Genomic DNA, 18,725 nt, shown 5'->3' with positions numbered 1-18,725 from the left:
GCTTTTATATTTTCTTTTTATGTTCTTTTTTTTTTTTTTTCTTTTCTTTTTTGCGGTACGCGGGCCTCTCACCACTGCAGCCTCTCCCGTTGCGGAGCACAGGCTCCGGACGCGCAGGCCCAGCGGCCATGGCTCACGGGCCCAGCCACTCCACGGCATGTGGGATCTTCCCGGACCGGGGCATGAACCCGTGTCCCCTGCATCGGCAGGCCGACTCCCAACCACTGTGCCACCAGGGAAGCCCTATGTTCCTTTTACTGTGAGAGACGTCCAGTCCTTCGCTAGAATGACAGTGTGACTGTGCTGAGTAAGTCTTCGTTTTTGCTGTTGTAAGCACAGTAATAGTTCATGTTTTACAAGATTTAAGTTCTAAAATGAGCACATTATGAAAAAAGTATTTAGCTAAAATGACCCTTGGACATCGCTTAAGAAGGCTCTGGTTGAGTCCAACATATATCTCCAGAGGTCTGAAGCATTGATCCTCCCATAAGCTTGGAATAGATCATTTTGTTGAGAGCTGGGTGAAGTACTTTGGCTTGTGTTTAGGGAAGTATCTGACAAATCATAGATGTGTTTCAAACCAGAGTGGTGTGGGGTGGTCACACTCTGAGAAGGGCTCCCGGGAACCAAGATTTATGCCTCATCTAAGGCATCTTATACCACGTTGTGCCTGGTTTTATTTAAGTATGCGTTTCTCCCTTCTGGACTAGCTACGTCTCCTCTTCCTGACAGGAGAGGACAGACACTCATTCTGTTCTCTTTGCCCATATTCACTGAGGATATGCTCAGCAACTGTGAAAGAGTTAAAATGAAAATGGAAGTGGAAAATTAGAAAAATGTGTGCACTTGGACTCTTAGGGCCCATTCTTCCCATGTTCACCAGAAATCCTTAAAATATGGACTTACTAATTTTATTACCAACTGTACGCCTCTTAATAAGTGACACAGTGGTTATATTTCCTGTTAATAAACCAATATGTTCTATTAATAAACTAATAAACCGATAGTCTGCAAAATATAACTGCACATAATACCTGTTTTAGTGTTTTCTTTGGTAGACTGTCAAGGCATGGCTGTTATTTTTTGTGCTTTTTATCCATTTCTGACTAATCTTCTTTATTCGAATTGCCTGAACTGGAGTATTTTTTAGTTCCAGCAAATTTGGGAACATAACATTTGACACTTTTGAGACTGTGACCCCTGACAACAAACACCTGGTTTGATTTTAATGTGGCATCACTGCATCGTGATTTAAGTTTCTGAGCATGGGCTTGGGTGAGACTGCCTGCTTTTAAATCTCAGCTCTCCCACTTACCAAATGCAGGACCTCAGGCTATTTATCTAATCTGTGTGCACCTCAGTTTCCTCATCTGGAAAGGGTATATTAATAATATCTCCCTTGTGGAGTTATTGTGAAGATTAAGTGAATTCATCTATCTAAGGCACTTGAATCAGTACTCATATGCCATAAGTTCTCAGCAGGTGATGATTATTAATGTCAACTTTGTGTGTGTGAGAATGGCATCCACACCAGTGGCTGCCCTATGAGTAGCCAATGACTGGGTACAATGCAGTCATGATGCCTCAGTGTTCTGGTCTTTCACCGCCTCCCTCCTCTCCCATGCAGGTGGCCCCGGCCATTAAGGAGCGGATGATGAAGAAGGGGAGCCTCATGCTGGGCTACCAGCCCCACCGGGGGAAGGTCAACTTCTTCCGGCAGGTGCTGATCAGCCCTCAAGTCAGACGGGAGGACATGGACTTCCTCCTGGATGAGATAGACCTTCTGGGTAGGGACATGTAGCTATGGTTTTTGATCCCCCAGAGGCACAGGTCCTGCCCTGGAGGGTTACAGATCCAGGGCATCTGGGGGCACATAGGAGATTGCAGCCCTTCTGGTGAGAAATAGGAAACATGCCACATCCTTGCCCAGCAAAACCAAAATGCTAAGCAAGTAGTGTTAAGGACTCTTTAGCTGCCTGGGTGCTACTGCTGCAATAAAGGATTTTCTCACGGATGATCCCTGGGGCAGAGCCTGGGAGAGAGTTTAGTGAGTACTACGTGGGCTCTGGATTCTAAGCTTTCATTTCTCTTGAAAGAACATCGAAATTAGTGGGTTAAAGCAGTGGTTCTCACAGTGTGATCCCTACACCAGCAGCACCTGGAAACATGTTAGAAATGCAGGTTCTCAGCCCCACGCCAGAGCTACTGAATCAGAAACTCTGGGGGTGGTCTGGGTATTCTGAATTTTAAGGAGCCTTCCACGTGATTCTGAGGCAAGTTAAAATCTGAGAACCAGTAGTTTAGCACAACTTTGAATTGACTGAATAAGCACTCTTATGTGTTGCCAGCAAAAGGATATCTAATATTTCAGTGGTTCCTGAGTCGGTCTCTGAAAATGCAGCTGTGGCATCTGTAGCACAAATGTTCAGGGTCATCAGAAGTGTATCAAAAGTGTTTTTTAAAAGAGAAACTATATAAGATGGTTACTTTATAAAAAGTATCTTTTATGCAGACTAAATGTTTATTCTCAAAAGTTAAAATTAGCCATAATCTATTATAAATTATCTAAATTAGAGATAAGGATAAAAGACAAACACTTTGTAGTGTAGTCCTTTTAATCAAAGCAATAGTCCTAATTCACTTCCCAGAATCATTCGTGTCATTAATTGGGAGTAGACGTTAGGCATATATGTCTCTAATTAGGTACCTCTTTAAGCTTGAGGGGCCCTTTTTTTTATCTTGTTCTCTGCTTGTAGGAAAGAACCAGAATGAAGTCCAGGGTTATACAACACTCCCTTTCGCAAGCTTTGAAATGTCAGTGTAGACTATTAAGTGATTTATATTGGGCAGAGAATCTGAGAATTAGAGGTCTTTCAGGGCAAACACCTCCTCCATTTCTCCTGGGAATGGATAATTGTAATTCTATCTAATCCTGGTCCTAGATTTATAGCAGAATTTTCTTTGACTAAGAAATAAACAGAATTCAGAGGTGTGGGTGCAGAGTTCAACAGAGTATAATTATGAATCTAATTAGAGCTGTGATTTGGAAGGCACATGATTGAAGATTGTTCAAGTATTAGACGTAGCATATTCAATAACCATTTTGTATGCCTTCCCTAACTTACTTAAATTGTGAAGACTTAAAAAGCAGATGTGTACTATTTGCTTTTATTCCATATTCTCATTTTAGGGTGTGTCATTTCTCAATATCTCCATCAGTCAAAGAATATTTTAATCTTTCTCTGAATTACTTCAGTCTCTGGTGATAGGTATTTGTGTGTGTGTATGGCATTTCTTGTTGCCTTTTTGTTTTAACGTCTTCCTAAAATGTTCTGAAATTGATGTTTGCAATAATTTGGGTTTAATGAAATAAAAAGCAATGTGAGCACACCGTGTTTGGCTTTTCTTTTCCTGTCACCCCCCTTTACTGGATTGTACCAATACATTTTATTTATTTATTTTGTAAGTAACACAGTCATTTTATTTTATTTTTTTATATTTTTAAGTGTTAAAATCTTTTTTTTAATTTTTATTTTATATTGGAGTAGAGTTGATTTACAATGTTGTGTTTGTTGTCAGTGTACAGCAGCTTGATTCAGTTATACATATACATATATCTTTTCTTTTTCGTATTCTTTCCCATATAGGTTATTACAGTGTTGAGTAGAGTTCCCTGTGCTATACAGCAGGTCCTTGTTGATTATCTATTTTATATATGTTAATGTGTACATGTTAATCTCAACCTCCTAACTTATCCCTTCTACTACATTTCCCCTTTGTTAACCTTAAGTTTGTTTTCTAAGTCTGTGAGTCTGTTTCTGTTTTGTAAATTAGTTCATTTGGTACCAATACATTTTAGAAGTAATTTGGGCTCTGTTGACATTTTAGTTAAATAATTGAGACAGTAGGTTGGAAGTGGTCTGTTTTTTAGTTAACACCTGGAATAAGGTGGAAAAAACAGTTAATAGCCAAGTGTGGATTTGCCTCTTGTTCAGTCTTTCTTCATCTACAAGGCAGGTCATGGGAGACTCAATAGCCTGAGCTCTGCTCCTGTTGGGCCTTTTTTTTGAAAGATGACAGTTCCTTGCTCAATGGCAAAAAAACCCAACTGCTACCAGTACTTTGAACATCCCAATCCTTTCTCCTTAAAATGTTCCGATATACCACCCCCAATCAGGTACTTGACTGAATGGTCAAGAAAAATTTTTTGATAAAAGGTTAATTGTAATTCATTCACCCTTTAAATGTATTGCTAATGGGCCTACTATGTTCCAGACTGTTATCTAGGATGTAGGGAATACCCAGTGACTGAAATAGACAAAATCTCTGCTCCTGTGAAGCTTTCTATATCCTTGGGGCTGACAGTCAAGTCACTATGTAACAAGTCAGGTGGCAGTGTGTATTTTGAAGACAGAGAGTAAAGGGATGGAATATGGTAGCTGTGAGGGTGGACTTGGCTGTCGGAGAGAAGTTGGTTAGGCAGGGCCTCGCTGACAGGGGAACCTCTGCATGGAGGTCAAGGAAGTGGAAAGAGAGCCCTGTGGGTATCTGGGGAAAGGGCGTACCAGGAGGAGGGCTTGGTAAGCTAAAGGCTGAGGAGCTGCACTTGTGATCCATCCAGGGACCAACGTGGAGGTAAGTGTGGCTGGAGTGGAGGGACTGATGGGGGTGAGTGGTAGTCAGGATAGGGTGGTGGAATCAGGGACGTATCTGGGAGTCAGGACACTGGACCATGTAGATGGAGACTTAGATGGAAACACACTGGAGCATCTGAACAGCGTATTGACATGATTCAGCTTATATTTTCGGAGGATCACTCTGATTGCTGTTTGGAGAATAGGGCGTGCGTGGGCAAGGGTGGAGATCAAATGGGGGCAATTGCAATAGCGCAAACAAGAGACTGTGGTGGTTTATGCTAGAGGTGTAGTGAAGGAAGCGGTGAAAATGGGTCTGATCCCAGAGGCACTGAAAGGTGGAATCTTGGCTAACGGAGTAGAGTATTTAAAAAGAAATGAGAAATGAAGGATAGTTTCATTTACCTTTGGCTTGGGCAACCATAAGAAAGGAATTGCCATTACTGGGTGAGGGCTGCAAGAAGAGTAGCTTTACCTGGTTTTGGTCATGTAAAATGTGAGCTGTAAGTCAGCCAACCAGATATGATACAAGAAATCTCTTACGAGTCTCAACTTCCGGGGGGCCATTAGACTGAACCAATGAAGCATTGGACACCCAGACCATTAAAGTAAATGCCCCTGGGACAGGGGGAGTATGTGGAGTGCTATAGCCAAAAGGAGAAAGATAATATAGGTTTCCTGTTTCTTTAACCTGTTAGTCCTGCAGGTGCGGTGTTTCTCATGGCAAATTCTACAAGTTTGAGCCTCCTCTAATGCAGAAAACCAAGGATGATGGTGACAATAGCTAACATTTACTGAGTCCATACGACATGCCAAGGACTGTGCCAGCTAGTACATTTACATGGTCTTACACACACCTTACAAAACTCGATCAAGGTGAGAGTTTTATTATCCTCATTTTACAGTCAAGGAACCTGGTACACAAATAGTGTAAGAAAATTCTCCAAGATTATCAGACTACTGAGTGGTAGACCCCAGGGTCAAATCTAAATCCACCTCACCCCAGAACCCAGGCTCTAAACTTCTTCGCTTTGCTATTGTAGATGTATAGAGAGAAAAGGGTCATCTTGAACTAATCCTAGCAATCTGTGTCTGACATCCCACAGTTACTTGGCAAACAGAAACATCAAGAACTAGGTTGGTCTAAGAGGACAATAATTATACTGTCATGGCCCCTTTCTCAAACCAGAGGATAGGAATTTTCTTGTCTGCTTTTTGCCATTGAAGTTGGAGGGCAATAGCCTAGAGGGCATTTTGATTTGAAATAGAAATTTTAATAGGGACCCCAGTGGAGGTGAGAATAAATATTTTCTTAGTATTTGGCCATTGCTTTCTCAGACCTTTGTGAGCTCCATGCCCACATGGGCAAATGCTTACTTGACAACTCCACTCAGGTCCCACTCAAACTCAGCGTGCCCAAAACTGACTCAGGATTTTCTGCACCCCTGTTCAAACAAGTTCCTTTGTCCATGCTTCCATCTCAGCGAATGACATCATTATCTAGTTCAGCAAACCAGAATTTATAATTGATGCTTAATATCTCTGTCTCCATCTCTCCCCCAGTGTCCAACCTACGAGCAGACCTTGTTGGATTTACCTCCAAAACATGTCTCCAATCCATCCATTTATCCCAGCTCCATTGTCATGTCCAAATTCCAAACTCCTTTCACCTCTCCTCTGGACTATAGCTATAGCCTTCTTACTGCATCCACACATTGATTCTGGGCTTTGTCCCATCTGCTCACCAAACTGCAACCATATTAAAACACAAACTGATCCTATCTCTCACTTTCTGTTTTACAAGCTCTGCAGAAGGTCTTCAGAAAAGCTGTTGGTCAAGCAAAGCTAATTAAAACTTTATTAGCCCTACTGAGTATGGAGCAACACTGCCTTGAAAGAGTTTCAGTGGGGTCTCAGAAGGGGGAGTTGAAGAAGCCTATTTACAGGCTTCAGGTGTGTGCTCAGGTGGCTTAAATAGTGGGTCTTTTAAGGCAAACTGGTTGGGACACAGTCCGCCATGTAATGGTGTAGGGTTGGTGGGCACAGCAAGGGGAGTGTCTTGGCACAAGTCTCCATAAATAAATTGTGTGATAAGTGAGCTCTTTCTACAGCTGAGCCCTCTATTGTCCTGATGGGAGAGATGAGTCAAGTGTTTCTCTGGATAAGCTGGTTGGCAGAAATTTCCTAAAGCAAACAGTAAAGTTACTCACTGATTTACAACATGAAGTTTCTGAGCGAAAATCTCCTGAAACAAAATTAAATCATGTTGGCGTAGGTGATCGCGACCCTGATAGTTAAGCTATACGAAAGCAGGTGATTTTAATTCCCAGGATAAAGATCAAATTCTGGAAGTGGCTGCCAAGGCACTGTGTCCTTCCAGCCCCATACAGGTTGTGTTGTGCTGTCACCCACCTCATGGGAGCCGGAAGTTGGGCTTTTTTCAGATCCCACCCCTCCTTTTTTCCTCAGCTGTCAAAACCTTTGGATGTAGTCCTGCCTCTTCCTACAATGCTGTTTCCCCCTCCATCTAGCTAAACTTCTGCGTACAGTTCTGGTCCCAGCTTGATTCTTTGTTTCTTAGGGATGTTCTCTGCCTGCCTTCCAGCCACCCAAAAGGGGATCTGTCCCAATATAAGCTCTCTATAATTTTCTTAAAATATTCGTATCACTATTTGTAATTATATATTTCTATGCATTTAAAAATTAGACTAGAATATCCATAGGGGGCTTAGCACATAGTAATTAATAAAGAATCGTGGCTGTGAGGAAGGTTGGCAAGTAGGTGCATTTAGTTTGCCTTTGGAGATGATAACTTCTTTATTTAGGGAACACCTGGATACGTAAATGTAAAATAACTAACTCATGTCTTAGAAAAAGCTTTTAAATCACCTTTAATCTTTTTTTTAATTTTTAAATTTTATTTATTTTCTAATACAGCAGGTTCTTATTAGTCATCAGTTTTATACACATCAGTGTGTACATGTCAGTCCCAATTGCCCAATTCATCAGACCACCACCACCCACCCCGCCGCTTTCCCCCCTTGGTGTCCATACGTTTGTTTTCTACATCTGTGTCTCTATTTCTGCCCTGTAAACCGGTTCATCTGTACCATTTTTCTAGGTTCCACATATATGCGTTAATATATGATGTTTGTTTTTCTCTTTCTGACTCATTCACTCTGTATGACAGTCTCTAGATCCATCCACGTCTCTACAGATGACCCAATTTTGTTCCTTTTTATGGCTGAGTAATATTCCATTGTATATATGTACCACATCTTCTTTATTCATTCGTCTGTCAGTGGGCATTTAGGTTGCTTCCATGACCTGGGTATTGTAAATAGTGCTGCAATGAACATTGGGGTGCATGCGTCTTTTTGAATTATGTTTTTCTCTGGGTATATGCCCAGTAGTGGGATTGCTGGATCGTATGGTAATTCTATGTTTAGTTTTTTAAGGAACCTCCATACTGTTCTCCACAGTGGCTGTATCAGTTTACATTCCCACCAACAGAAGTCACCTTTAATCTTAAAACACATGCTACAAACTGAAATGTCAAGTGTTCTGGTTAGTATATGCATCCCTGCAGGAAAAGAGAAGAGTTCCCCCTAAAAATGAATTTAGATTGACTTATCTGAGAAAACTTTTCTTCTTGGGAGTAGCATGATTTTGATTTCTAAATATTTTCTCACAAGAGAATGTCAGGCTAAAGCCATATTCATTTTAAGAATCACAAGTTACAGATCGGTTAACATTTTATGAACACTGCCTGGGACCCACTCATATTTGACATATTCTGCAATTCTGACTGATAGCTCATAACAATGTAGAATACAAATAGCCACAAAATGTAACCCAAGTGAATAGTGAGTCCTAAACAATTTTTTTCTGTTATTTGAAGGCTCTTCTATGGGCAGGTCATGTTCTGCTGCAGACCAAGGGATGAGAAGTTTGTTACACCATTATGGAAACACAGCTGTTCTCTCTGCAGGAGGAGGCCTTTCTCTGGTGGGCTGGGTGGGGCAGTGGGTGAGCATCGATGCTGGAGGAACTTCATTACCTCCTCGCCTCCCTGCCCTTGGAAGAGGGCCCTATTGTCACATTGGAGAACCTGTGCTAAACCTAAAAATATGTCTTCCAATCCTACTTAAGTCAACATGTGAGTTGAATTTTTAGTTGAATGATTATTAGGTTGTGCCATGTTTTTCTAAGGCCTCTCACATTTGGGTCTCCAGAGAGGAATTTTCTAGAGGATAAATTTTGGTATTTCTCACATCCTTGGGGCAGAACCACACACCTCAATCTGCATGGCTTCTGGGGAGGTCTTATATTCATATTAGAGGGATTTGCTGGTCTGCCAGGCAGGAGCACACACATTCCTTCGAATCTGGTGTGCAAATGATAAGGATCTGTTTGAGATTCTCCACTTCCTGCAAGCACTGGATGCGCGTTATAGTTGCAGTCACATAATCAAGTCTAGGTGGGAATTTCTGCATCATGTCCCCTAACGTGAACAATCCAGGGTGAATTGCCAATCCTGGAGATTACTCATAAGCAGATTATGTGACATTTGGGCCTGTTCCATCCCTCCTGGGGCTAAAGCTAAACCACTGGAAAAACACTCATGTGCCTAATCCTGTGTGATTTCTTTCTGTCTTTACCATCTCTTTAGCATATTACCTGAGCTGCACGTAACCTCTGGTTTAATGCTTAGTCAACAATAAAACTGTCACCTTTGTGGCTAGGTTTTATTCATTAGCAGAAGATTTTATTTATAATATTAGACTTCCCCATCAATTATTAAAAATCAGTTGCCTATATTTGCAGAGTCTATTTCTGGGCTCTTTATTTTTTTATTTTTTATTTTATTGAAGTATAGTTGATTTACAATATTGTATTCTATACAGCAAAGTGACTATAGTTTTATATATATATATATATATATATATATATACTTTTATATATATTTTTTTCTTATGTTCTTTTCCATTACGGTTTCTAACAGGATATTGAATATAGTTCCCTGTGTTATACAGTAGGAGCTCGTCGTTCATCCATTCTATATATAATAGTTTGCATCTGCTAATCCCAAACTCCCATTCCTTCCCTCCCCTACCCCTCCTCCCCTTGGCAACCGTAAGTCTGTTCTCTATGTCTGCGTGTCTATTTCTGTTTTGTAGATAGGTTCATTTGTGTCATATTTTAGATTCCACATATAAGTGATATCATATGATATTTGTCTTTCTCTGTCTGACTTACTTCGCTTAGTATGATCATCTCTAGGTCCATCCATGTTGCTGCAAATGACATTATTTCGTTCTTTTCACTGGCTCAGTAATATTCTATTGTAATGTATGTACCACATCTTCTTTATCCATTCATCCATTGATGGACATTTAAGTTGCTTCCATGTCTTGCCTATTTTAAATAGTTCTGCTATGAACATAGGGATGGATCTATCTTTTTGAATTATAGTTTTCTCTGGATATATGCCCAGGAGTGCAACTGCTGTATCATATGGCAACTCTTATTTTTAGTTTTTTGAGGAAACTCCATACTGTTTTCCACAGTGGCTGCACCAATTTACATTCCCATCAACAGTGTAAGAGGGTTCCCCTTTCTCCACACCTCTCTAACGTTTGTTGTTTGTAGAGATTTTAATGATGGGCATTCTGACTGGTGTGAGGTGGTACCTCACTGTCGTTTTAATTTGCAGTTCTCTAATAATTAGCGATGTTGAGCATCATTTCATGTGCCTGTTGGCTAACTGTCTCCTTTGGAGAAATATCTATTTAGGTCTTCTGCCCATTTTTCGATTGGGTTGTTTGTTTTTTTGTTGTTGAGTTGTATGAGCTGTTTGTATATTTTGGAAATTACGCCCTTGTTGGTTGCATCATTTGCAAATATTTTCTCCCATTCCATAGGTTGTCTTTTCATTTTGTTTATGGTTTCCCTTGCTGTGCAAACGATTGTAAGTTTGATTAGGTCCAATCTGTTTATTTTTGTTTTTATTTCTATTGCCTTGGGAGACTGACCTAATAAAACATTGGTACAATTGATGTCAGAGAATGTTTTGCCTATGATCTCTTCTAGGAGTTTTATGGTATCATATCTTATGTTTAGGTCTTTAAGCCATTTTGAGTTTATTTTTGTACATGTACAAAAATACATGTACATGAGCATGTGTTCTAACTTAATTGATTTATATGCAGCTGTCCAACTTTCCCAGCACTACTTACTGAAGAAACTTTTTCCCATTGTTTATTCTTGCCTTGTTTGTTGAAAATTAATTGACCGTAGGTGTGTGGGTTTTTTTCTGGGCTCTCTATTCTGGTCCATTGATCTGTATGTGTGTTTTTGTGCCAATACCACCCTGTTTTGAATACTGTAGCTTTGTAGTATTGTCTGAAGTCTGGGAGGGTTATGCCTCCTGGTTTGTTTTTTTTCCTCAGGATTGCTTTGGCACTTCTGGGTCTTTTATAGTTCCATATAAATTTTAGGATTATTTGTTCTAGTTCTGTGGAAAATGGCATGGGTAATTTGATAGGGATTGCATTAAGTCTGTAGGTTGCTTTGGGTAGTATTGCCATTTTAACAATATTAATTCTTCCAATTCAAGAGCATGGGTTATCTTTCCATTTTTTTGAATCATCTTTAACTTCCTTTATTAATGTTTTGTAGTTCTCAGCATATAAGTCTTTCACCTCCTTGGTGAGGTTTATTTCTAAGTATTTTTTGATGCAATTTTTAAGGGATTATTTGTTTACATTCCCTTTCTGATATTTCATTGTTAGTGTAAAGAAATGCAACCGACTTCTGTAGTTAATTTTGTATCCTGTTATCTTGCTGAATTTGTTTATCAGTTCTAGTAGTTTTTGTGTGGAATCTTCAGGGTTTTCTATATGTAGTATCATGTCATTTGTGTATAATAACACTTTTACTTCTTCCCTTCCAATTTGCATACATTTTCTTTCTTTCTCTTGTCTGACTGCTGTGGCTAGGACTTCCAATACTATGTTGAAGAGAAGTGGTGAGAGTGGGCATCCTTGTCTTGTTCCAGATTTTAGGGGGAAGGCTTTCAGCTTTTCACTGTTGAGTATTATATTGGCTGTAGGTTTGTCATAAATAGCTTTTATTATGTTGAGATATGTTCCCACTATACTCATTTTCATAAGGGTTTTTATCATGAATGAATGTTGAATTTAATCAAATGTTTTTTATGCATCTATTGAGTTGATCATGTGGTTTTTTTCCTTTCTTTATTTGATATGGTGTATCACATTGATTGATTTGTGTATGTTGAACCATCACAGTTGTGATTTCTTCTCTTTCATTTCTGATTTTGTTTGTGTCTTCTCTCTTTTCTTCTTGGTGAGCGTGGACAGAGGTTTGTCAATTTTGTTTACCCTTTCAAATAACCAGCTCTTGGTTTTATTGATTTTTTTAATTGTTTTTTTTTATCTGTATTTTATTTATTTCCTCTCTGGTCTTTATTATCTCCTTCCTTCTGCTGACTTTAGGTTTTGTTTGTTCTCCTTTTTCTAATTCTTTTAGGTGGTAGGTTAGGTTATTTATTTGAGATTTTTCTTGTTTCTTAAAGAAGGCCTGTATCACTATGAACTTTCCTCTAAGAACTGCTTTTGCTGCATCCCATAGATTTTGAATGGTTGTATTTTTATTGTCGTTTGCCTCAAGGTATTTTTAAATTTCTTCTTTGATTTCATTGTTGACTCATTGGTTTTTTAGTAGCATGTAGTTTAGTCTCCATGTAAATTTAAGAGTACAGAAATTATTTCAAGCATCTTTTATGACCACAGTGGCATGAAATGAGAAATCAACCACAGAAAAAGAAAAGGAGAACAAACATCTATGACCATAGCAGAGCCCAAAAGGAAGAAGAAAGGTGTTCTCTTTATGTCTGGCAAGGGCTCAACCAATGAGAGACTGTCACAACTCAGCCAATGAAAAGCCACTATTCTTCAAAATCTTAATTCTTCCAGTCGACTCTTTGTTTACTATAGCCCTTTTAACTTCTTTTCTCCCTCTTTATTTATTTTTTAATTTTTAAAAATGTTTTATACGCTTTTTAAAGGTTACTTTCCATTTACAGTTTTTACAAAATGTTGGCAGTATCCCCCATGTTGTATAATACATCACTGAGCCTATCTTTCACTCCACAGATTGTACCTCCCACTCCTCCTTCACCTCTCTTTAAAAGAATTCTCCTCTCCTTGCTGTGCAGGGGACTTGCATGTGACTTGCCATGGTTGCAGACTCCAAATTACAGTCTCTTGAGGATCCAAAATAAACCCATTTTTGCTGGAGAAATAAATGGCAGTCTATTTGTTTTAGGTCAACATAGTTTTATAGTGTGTCTTCAAAGTAGATAGAACTTAGTTCGCTTTCAGAATTGTTTGTGCTATCCAAGTTTCTTTGCACTTCTACGTAAATTTTAGAATTTTCTTGCTGATACCTACCAAAAGAAGTGCTAGGGTTTAGATTTAATTGTCTTGACTCTACAGATCAAATTGGAGAGAATCGATGTTTTAACAATATTGAGTCATCCAATTCATGCTCACAGAATAGCACTCCATTTATTTTGGTCTTTTATATTCCTTTCATCAGTTTACTGTAGTTTTCAGCATACAGATCCTGCATACAATTTTTTAGCATTTAAACTGGTAGAGCTTTTCTCACTTTGGGGTGTGTGTGTGTCACAATTATGCTGTCTTCTGCTCCTTATCCTGTTTTTTCACTAGTCATGCTCAATCTGTATATTTTTCAATGAATTTTATAATGTAAATCATCATCTTTTAATTAATTTTGATATCATTTCCTTTTTCTAATAAAATAGATCCATACTGTCTACTCAACACTTTGTAATTATAAAAAAAAATTGGAAAAAACCCAGTGTCTTTGAGTAAGGTGAATGAAGAAATTGTGGTGTATTCATGTGTATTGAAAGGTAAACTGAAACATATTAAAAAACCAAAAGTAGTTAGGAGTGCTCCACAGACCAGAGCTAGGGGCAAGGTTTTTATACAGAAGACTTGGCTCATCTTCCTCAAGAGTCCATTTTACCCAATGATTTGTGGAACATTATGTCTTTTTAAAAAATTTTATTGGAGTATAGTTGATTTACAATGTTGTGTTAGTTTCAGGTGTAGAGCAAAGTGATTCAGTTATACATATACATACATTCATTCTTTTTTAGATTTTTTTCCATATAGGTTATTACAGAATACTGAGTAGAGTTCCCTGTGCTATACAGTAGGTCCCTGTTGGTTATCTATTTTATACATAGTAGTGTGTGTATGTTAATCCCAAGATCCTAATTTATCCCCCTTGCCGCGTTTCCCCTTTGGTAACCATAGGTTTGTTTTTGAAATCTGTGAATCTGTTTTATAATAAGTTCATTTATATCATTTATTTCAAAATTAGATTCCACATGAGTGATATCATAGATATTTGTTTTTCTCTGTCTGACTTACATCACTTAGTATGATAATCTCTAGGTCCATCCATGTTACTGCAAATGGCATTAGTTCATTCTTTTTTATGGCTGAGTAATATTCCATTGTCTCTATGTACCAGTTCTTTATCCATTCATCTGTCGATATACATTTAGGTTGCTTCCATGTCCTGGCTATTGTGACTAGTGCTGCCATGAACATTGGAGTGCATGTATCTTTTTGAATTATGGTTTTCTCCTGATATACACCCAGGAGTGGGATTGCCAGATCTTATGGTATCTCTGTTTTTCATTTGTTAAGGAACTTCCCTATTCTCCATAGTGGCTGTTACAATTTACCTTCCCACCAACAGTGTAGTTGGGTTCCATTTTCTTCATGCCCTCTCCAGCATTTATTGTTCACAGACATTTTGATGACTGGTGCCAGGGGATACCTCATTGTAGTTTTGATTTGCATTTCTCTAATCATTAGCAATGCTGAGCATCTTTTCATGTGCTTTTTTTTTTTTTTTTTTTTAAACAGTGTGAGTAAAATTTACCTCTTGAAATTGGCTTCTTGAAAGTTGGCCCTGTTTTGAATTCCTTTTTGATTACCTACCACAGGACATTTCTTGAGGGCAGGTATATTTATAGACCCCACAGGTCTTGTTAAGAGGAAGTACCCATAAGCACCAGTTTTAAAGTTTTTGTTATGAGAAATGGCTACAAGGCAGCAGCATTTCTATATGCCCCACTCTGGCAACTTGGGCAACCAGAGCCTTAGGAAATTCGCATTCCTGGATTATCAGAGTGGAATGTGCTAGAAGAAACTCCTGAGGGCTTGTGTCTCATTACTTCTTCCCCCTTACCCGTCACCCACCAGACAAACCCCAACCCTGCAAAACCACTACGTTGAGGGTGCTGTCATCTGTAGGTGGGGCAACTGTAAGGAAGGAGGATGGAGGTAGGAATCCCACCACCAGGAGATGTGGAGACCAGGTGACTTTTCAAAGCTCTTCCAAACCAGAGGGTCCACCCTTCTTTGGGTGCAATGGGCTTGGTTTAGCTTTTGAAGGACCTGCCTGGAACTGGAGCTTGTGGTCCCATCCAGAGGGGACCAGGCACTGCAGGTCCAAGGGGGGCTCATTTGCTGGTACATTCTCCCCAGCTCCCTCAGCCCCATGAGAGTCTAGCCTTGGGACCCAAGCCTGCTCAGGCTCCAGGGGATGTGACACCAACCCAGGTCACCAAGTCCTGAAGAGAATAGAGTAGGCATTTCTTTCCTTTTTTTTAAAATTTTTATTTTCTGTTGGAGTATGGTTGATTTACAATGTTGTGTTTTTATGAGGTGTACAGTAACTTGATTCAGTTATACATATACATGTACCTATTATTTTTCAGATTCTTTTCCCACATAGGTTATTGCAGACTGTTGAATAGAGTTCCCTGTGCTATACAGTAGGTCCTCGTTGATTATCTGTTTTATATATAGTAGTGTATATGTGTTAATGCCAACCTCCTAATTTCTCTCTCCCCCTTCCTCAACTTCTGCCTTTGGTAACTCTTAAGTTTCTTTCCTAAGTCTGTGAGTCTGTTTTTGTTTTGTCAGTTAGTTCATTTGTATCAGTTTTTAGATTCCACAGGTAAGCAATCTCATATGATATTTGTCTTTCTCTGTCTGATTTACTTCCCTTAGTGTGATCATCTCTAGGTCCATCCATGTTGCTGTAAATGGCATGATTTCATTGTTTTTTATGGCTGAGCAATATTCCATTGTATGTATGTACCACATCTTCTTTATCCATTCATCTGTCCATGGACATTTAGGTTGCTTCTGTGTCTTGGCTGTTGTAAATAATGCTGCAGTGAACGTTGGGGTCCATGTATCTTTTCGAAACATGGTTTTCTCTGGACGTATGCTCAGGAGTGGGATTGCCAGATCATATGGTAGCTCTGTTCTTAGTTTTTGTTAAGGAACCTCCACACAGTTTTCCATAGTAGCTGTATCAATTTACGTTCCCACCAAGGGTGCAGGAGGGTTCCCTTTTCTCTACACCCTTTCTAGCATTTATTGTTTGTAGACTTTTTAATGATGGCCATTTTGACTGGTGCTAGGTGATACCTCATTGTAGTTTTGATTTGCATTTCTCTGATAGTGATGTTGAGACATTATGTCTTTGAAATATGACAACATCACAACTTCATTTTGGAGTAGATAATAATAATTAATGCTTATGTGCACCAGTCTCTGTTCTAATGACTTTGAAAACAGTAACTCTATTTTTATAGTAATTCTTACTACTCTCTCAGGTAGATCCTGTCATTACCCATTTTACATGGTAAGAAACCAAAGTAATAAAATGATTCAAAGGTTCATGCCATGTCAGTCATTGTGGAGCTGACAATAATTTGAACCAAACCAAGGGGATCTGACTCCAGAGGTCCCAATTTTAATGATTTTGTTAGAATATTTAGACAAAATATGACATTTCAAAGGCATTTCATCTTTCTGGTGACACACCAGCACCAGGGCTATCATTATTCTATTGTCTACACAGCAGGCATGGAGGGGGGAAGATTCAAGGACAGTTTCAGCAACACTGATTGCACAGGGTGCACGCAGAGTGAGTTTTTAGCATTTTGTGTGTGTGTGTGTGTGTGTGTGTGTGTGTGTGTAGAGGAAGAGAGAGCACACATTTCACACCGTGTGCAATTTTAGCTTAATTAGAATAGGAAGACTATTAACAAGCTATTTTTAAATGCACCAAAGATCAGGAGGTGTATTAGAATTAAATTACACCGTGTGAGGCTGATCGGCAGGCCATGTAATGGGGGAAGGTTCACAATCTTGTCTTTATCTGCAGTTTGCAAAGTAGGCCCGAAAGCCATAGCCCCACACCCATAGTCTGGAGCTATAATTATCCAAGTAAAAAAAGAAATACTAATTGGAAATGAGATAAGCAACGATTAGGCAGGCTATTTCAGAAGGAAAATGAACAGAATTGCAGATGCCAACTGTGGTGACTTGTGAAAAAGGATGGACACGCTTCCTTAGATGAAAACTTCTCTGTCACCCTGGGAAGGGTTTTCCCTCGGGACTAGACTATTAGTGTACACCCTGTCATTTGCATAGGGAGCTTAAAACAAAAACCACCACTGCCAGGCAGAGAGAGCGCCTGCATTCCAAAGCTGCTGACGGGTGCAAGGACCAGGACCCCGCTGAGGGCACTTGGAGACTTACTGCCAACCGGGAATGCTCCCGACTTTGCAGTAGCCAGGACTGAAATAACCCGGGTAAAACAGAGCCTGTAAGGGGGGGCGTCAGAGGACCTTGGCTCCTGTTTTGGCTGGAGCACTTGGGCTGGAGCCCAGAGTCCATGTGCCTTTGAGGAATGACTTTTGCTCCCTGATGGCCACCCTGGCCCCTCCAGTGTGCACTGCATCTTCCTCCTGTGGATTTGACCCTAAAGAATCAGACCTCGAGCATTCCAGGACTCCACCTTGCCCTTCAACTACAGCTTCACCTTGTGTTCAAGGTCTGCATGCGGGCTCTGGAGTCTGACTGCTTCAGTTCCAATCCTGGCCTTAAGACCGCTCACTGTGGGACTCTTAGTAATACCTTGCTCCCTGCCTGTTTCCTCACCTCTTATATGGACGTAAGACTACCTCATAGGTTGGTGGTGAAGATTAAAGCAGATAAAGATGGTAAAACACAGAGAATGGTGTTTGGTGCTTCCCGAGTGCTCCATGAATGTTAGCAATTCATACGGATTTGCTTCCTTGTGGGGAGCACGCCAACCTCATCATTCATATTCCCAGCCCCTGCAGTTGCCAAAAATAAGGACTGTTATCTACTTAATGCATTTTAAAAAGTCAATTCAAGTTTTTAAACCCAGCTATATTTCAAGCAATAATATTTGTGAAAGCCCAGGGTAAATGTGTTTATTTTTTCTAGTACATGTTAAAATAAAAACAGACCCACTAAAATAATGTTTTTAAAGGTTGGCACAATCTGAAACTGTCTGAAGGAGTGGGCACACTCCACACATTAGGCAACACTATTCACTCGTCCTCCAGTTGTGCTCTCGGCAAGAATTTAGACAGCACTTCTCATGTGAGTGGAACCAAGTGGAGCAATAGAGATAAGAACACACCTTCCTTGCTCCCACTGTGCAGACAGACCCCCGGGGGGTGGGGGTGGATGAGAACAATGATGGTGCTATGGGGATGTTTCATGGTGGTACAGCCCTCTCATCCTGCTGGGCAGGCCAGGTCCCTCAGGAGACAATACGAGAAAAGAACCAAGCATTATTCCAAATTATTATTTCAAATTTGAAGTCCAGGACACCTTGGCTTTGCAAGCAGACCTACCTCTGTGAGACCCTAGGCTTCTTACTGGGGTCCTTCAAGTGTGATTTCTCATCTGTAAAATGGGCACAGTACCTACTTCATGGACCTAGTCTTGGCAGGTGCTCAGTGAATGGGCGTCCTCCCCAGATGACCAGTACTCACCCAGGACAGGAGCTTCCCTGTGCTCCAGGCCTGCAGTGTGTGTCCACTTCTCTGTGTTGTTAACGCCCTCTAGGATGTATCTCAGTATCGGCCTCTTTGGAAAGCAGCCCTGGCACACTAAACCAACC

At 40.0% G+C, this 18,725-nt stretch overlaps 1 protein-coding gene across 14 annotated transcripts in view; it reads left to right on the top strand.

Moving 5' to 3' along the window:
• The window catches only part of GADL1 (glutamate decarboxylase like 1), a 687,722-nt gene extending 684,332 nt beyond the window's left edge, over nucleotides 1-3,390 (top strand). For all 14 annotated transcript variants that reach the window (XM_079933919.1, XM_079933917.1, XM_079933916.1 and 11 more), the window contains one exon: nucleotides 1,628-3,390. In XM_079933919.1, coding sequence (XP_079790045.1) covers nucleotides 1,628-1,801 — 174 coding nt within the window. In that variant the 3' untranslated portion in view covers nucleotides 1,802-3,390. The remainder of the gene's footprint in view (nucleotides 1-1,627) is intronic.
• The last annotated feature ends 15,335 nt before the right edge of the window (nucleotides 3,391-18,725 follow it).

The sequence above is a fragment of the Stenella coeruleoalba genome (genome assembly GCF_951394435.1).
Source record: "Stenella coeruleoalba genome assembly, chromosome: 10".
Classification (NCBI taxonomy): Eukaryota; Metazoa; Chordata; class Mammalia; order Artiodactyla; family Delphinidae; genus Stenella; species Stenella coeruleoalba.
This window is presented reverse-complemented; position numbering and strand designations above follow the sequence as displayed.